This window comes from Salvia hispanica, chromosome 6 (assembly GCF_023119035.1).
Source record: "Salvia hispanica cultivar TCC Black 2014 chromosome 6, UniMelb_Shisp_WGS_1.0, whole genome shotgun sequence".
Lineage (NCBI taxonomy): Eukaryota > Viridiplantae > Streptophyta > Magnoliopsida > Lamiales > Lamiaceae > Salvia > Salvia hispanica.
Window position 1 is genome coordinate 31,389,589 of NC_062970.1, and position 3,703 is coordinate 31,393,291.

The 3,703-nt window shown below is 41.3% G+C and overlaps 1 protein-coding gene across 1 annotated transcript; it reads right to left on the reverse strand.

Moving 5' to 3' along the window:
- Positions 1-2,320: 2,320 nt before the first annotated feature.
- LOC125195134 (protein FAR1-RELATED SEQUENCE 5-like) lies at positions 2,321-3,665 on the reverse strand. Its single transcript, XM_048093328.1, has 2 exons — positions 3,601-3,665; positions 2,321-3,485 (listed from the first exon to the last, which is right to left on the reverse strand). Exons 1-2 carry the CDS (start codon positions 3,663-3,665, stop codon positions 2,321-2,323), a joined length of 1,230 nt encoding a protein of 409 aa, XP_047949285.1.
- Between the last annotated feature and the right edge of the window lie 38 nt (positions 3,666-3,703).

Here is a 3,703-nt window from a genome sequence, read left to right on the forward strand (position 1 = left end):
TGCAGTGCGTCTAAGGAGAAGTTTCATACGTTATTCAAAATTTTTGGTGCATTTTATTCCTGTTTTTTGGCATTAAAACTGTATTCCATCTCTGTTTTAATGTTGGTAGAAGTGGTTTACCTTTTTTTTACATTATTCAGTTCTTTTCCTGCATTCTTTGTGTTTGTGTTAGTTTTGTTGATGAAGGTGTGTAGTTGTAGTGCTTATTTGGTGCATTGCACTCAATATTTCAACATTATTGAACAGTTTTGGTGCATTTTGGTCCTGTTTTTTTACAGTAAAACTGTATTCCATAGCAGACATAATGTTGCTAGAAGTGCTTTACCTTTTGTGTACATTGTGAAGTTATTTTTATGCATTATTCGGTTGGATATCAACATTATAGAAGTTGGTTGCAAATTTTTAAAAAGTATTCATTAAATTTTCTGAATTATTTGTTTGGTTTGCATCATTATTATTCTACAATGTCGGAAGAGAAAATTTTACTGCATGATTTAATGTGTTTGGTGCATTTTGTTCCTATTTTTTTGCATTACAACTGTATTCCATCTCTGCTTTAATGTTGCTAGAAGTGGATTACCTTTTTTTGTACATTATTCAGTTCTTTTTCTGCATTATTTGTGTTTGTGTTAGTTTTGTTGATGACGGTGTGTAGTTGTAGTGCTTATTTGGTGCATTGCAGTCAAGATTTCAACATTATTTAACATTGTTTGTGCATTGTGGTCATGTTATTTTGCATTACAAATTATTAAGTACAGTTTATGCATTATGATACGGTTCATTAACATTAACTAGTTATAATTATGCATTAATTGTAATTGTACACTTATTCCTTTTTGCAGCTTCCAAACACCCAAGATTGGATATAGATCAGGCTGTGGATGATGTACTGCCTTTATCAGTGGCACAAAAGTTTAGAGATAGACTAAAGGACCAGCAGATGGCAGAGGCTAGTACCTCAACTGAAGATGCGGACAAGAGGAAGACTCGAGGGAAAAAGGTTGACCATTTATACACAAGGAGCACCACAGACTTTGTGAATTGTTTGAAAGAGCTGACCCCACGGCAAAAGGAAGCAGTGGAAGAACTTGGATTCGGGGCCATGCTACACTACAACATCAGCGAGATCCCCGGGTACATCGCCTTCTGGGTTCTCAACTCATTGAATCTTGCACGCTGCCAGATACCGTTATGTGGCGGTGGAGGCTTGACGATCGATGAGGACGATGTCCATCTGACGTTAGGTTTTCCAAAAGGGCCAACACCAATCTCAAGGCCAGTTGATAAGCAAACCGAATTCCAGTTCAACGACTACGTTGCAGAACGTTGTGGAAAGAGTCGTTACAAAATGACAGCGGCTGATGTTGCGAAAGTGATTAAGCAGGAGGTGAACGGTGGTCCTGATTTCAAACGGATGTTCATGTTCATGCTAGAAAATGCAGTAATTGAGACACCGGCGGACGGTAACTTGAAGCCGAAGATTCTACACTTCATCGATGATGTTGATGGGATTAGGAGTCTCAACTGGTGCGGCTACGTCTTATCAGTATTGGAGGCCACTTATCCTACATGGAAGAAAGGGGACACTCTATATTTCACCGGGCCTATGCATTTTTTATTGGTAAGTGAAACCCTCTCTGCATGAAAAGTGAATTTTGGTCATATTGAAGCATATTTCATATTTTGTTTTACTTATGCATTACTGTCAGTCATTTCTTGCATTAAACATAGTGTGTTCATGCATTAAGCTTACAAGAAAATGGATTATTGACCTTCAGTACCTCTGTATTTACCAGTTGACGTATGTGGACCGCGTGGTTCACATCCGGAGGCGAGTCAGCCGGGCCTGGCCAACACTAAAAGGCTGGACGATGGAAAACTTAAAAAAAAAAAGAGGATGCCGAGCGTGATCAGTTCGGTACTGGAAGGTTGGAGGACCGTGTTGATAAGGAAAAGTATTTGATGGATGAGGAAGCTAGGAGGTTGCAGGCTGTGAACAGAGGAGATGGTGCAGCACCAAGCACAAACAGAGCTAAACGTATACGAGATAAGTTCATCGCTTCAAGTGTGCTGATGGGCCATGCCATCACGACGTGGGTAGAGGATTTCAAGATGATACCCGTTGAACTGCTGGAGGATCAGGGCATCCGAGTAGGGATTCAGATAGGGAAGAAGTTGTTGGGATTAGAGGATGAGATTGTAGTTCAAGATGAAGAAATAGTTACGCAATTGACTCAGGCAAGGCAAGACGAAGAGGAGTACAGTCCAGAGTGGATTGAAGAGATGGCTGGGTAAATATAGGAAGCACATCAATGTCCGTCTAGTCCAGAGATGGCTTATTACCCAGTTCCTCTAGTCCACCTACGAATGCACGAAGCACATCAATGTCCGTCTCAAAGCGACGAAGAAAACCATAGAACAGTGAGATCCCTTGCTTTGAAACGTTTTGCCTTTCATCAACAAAGGACTGTGTAGGTAAAGTCTCATCAACATGTCCATGGACAGCCTTAGCTAGCGGGGTCTTCAGCCATCTACTTGCACAGTAGTCATCCGGAATCTTTTTCACTTCATTGTTCCTAAACAAAAAGAATATATGACTGCACAGATATCCCTGCCTAACGAAAAGTTTGCAATCGCATGAGTATGACTCGTCACTCTTATCATGTCTCACAAAGTACGAATTGCGAAGGCTGTCTCCGAGTTTGTAGGTGTCCACCATGTCTGCAGACGAGAAGTCCAAAACGCGGCATCTGTCATTTCCCTCAACAATCTCCTCTTGTATTTTCTTGAACATACTATCTGTGTACAGAGTAGAAGCATGTTTCTCGAAAGGAAGAGCAGTGGCCAATATAGGTAGGGCAGTCGCGTCTTGGTAGTCCAGCTTTGTTCTACTATTCCGCTGGAAATCCACAGCTTGGTTGAAATTCAAGTAGAATTCGGCAATGTTGTTGCGTGGCTTCAGAAATTTTTTATAGAAACTATTCTCTGACTCAGAAATAGAGGTGGTCCTAATCATCGAGCCCATTGGGAAATCTCTGAAGTATGCAGGTATCCATAATTGCCTGTAGTCGTACAATGTCTTCAACCAACCATGGTCTTCCAGGTCATAACGTTCAAGTATTCCATTCCACTCTTCTTCGAACTCATCGGGTTCTAGCAGATCCGACCAGACGCAGGCATTGAACTCTTTCTTGAAATCTTCGTCCCGCAACAACCGACCAGGAACTTTATTGGCCAACTTGTGCATGATATGCCACATACACCATCTGTGGCGAGTCCCAACAAGAATCTCTTCAATAGCCGATCTCATCCCCAAATCTTGATCTGTAACAATCATCTTCGGAGCAACACCCATACATTGGACAAAATGTCTAAACAGCCATGCAAAAGCGCCGGTCTTCTCGTTGCTTACCAAACCACCAGCGAAAGTTACTGGTCGCCCATGATTGTCCTTTCCCGTGAAGGGCGCGAAGATCATACAATACCTGTGTAACATAAGCCGGCATAAGTCAAGCAAAGAACATGTATAATGCATATATAGTATATATTAATGCATATAATAATGTACGTATTAACTGTTTTAATGCACGACAGGTATACCTATTTGTGTTGTAGGTGGTGTCAAAAGCCACAATATCACCGAACATGTGGTAATTCCTCTTCATCAAACCATCACACCAGAACAGAGCAACCAGCTGGTCGC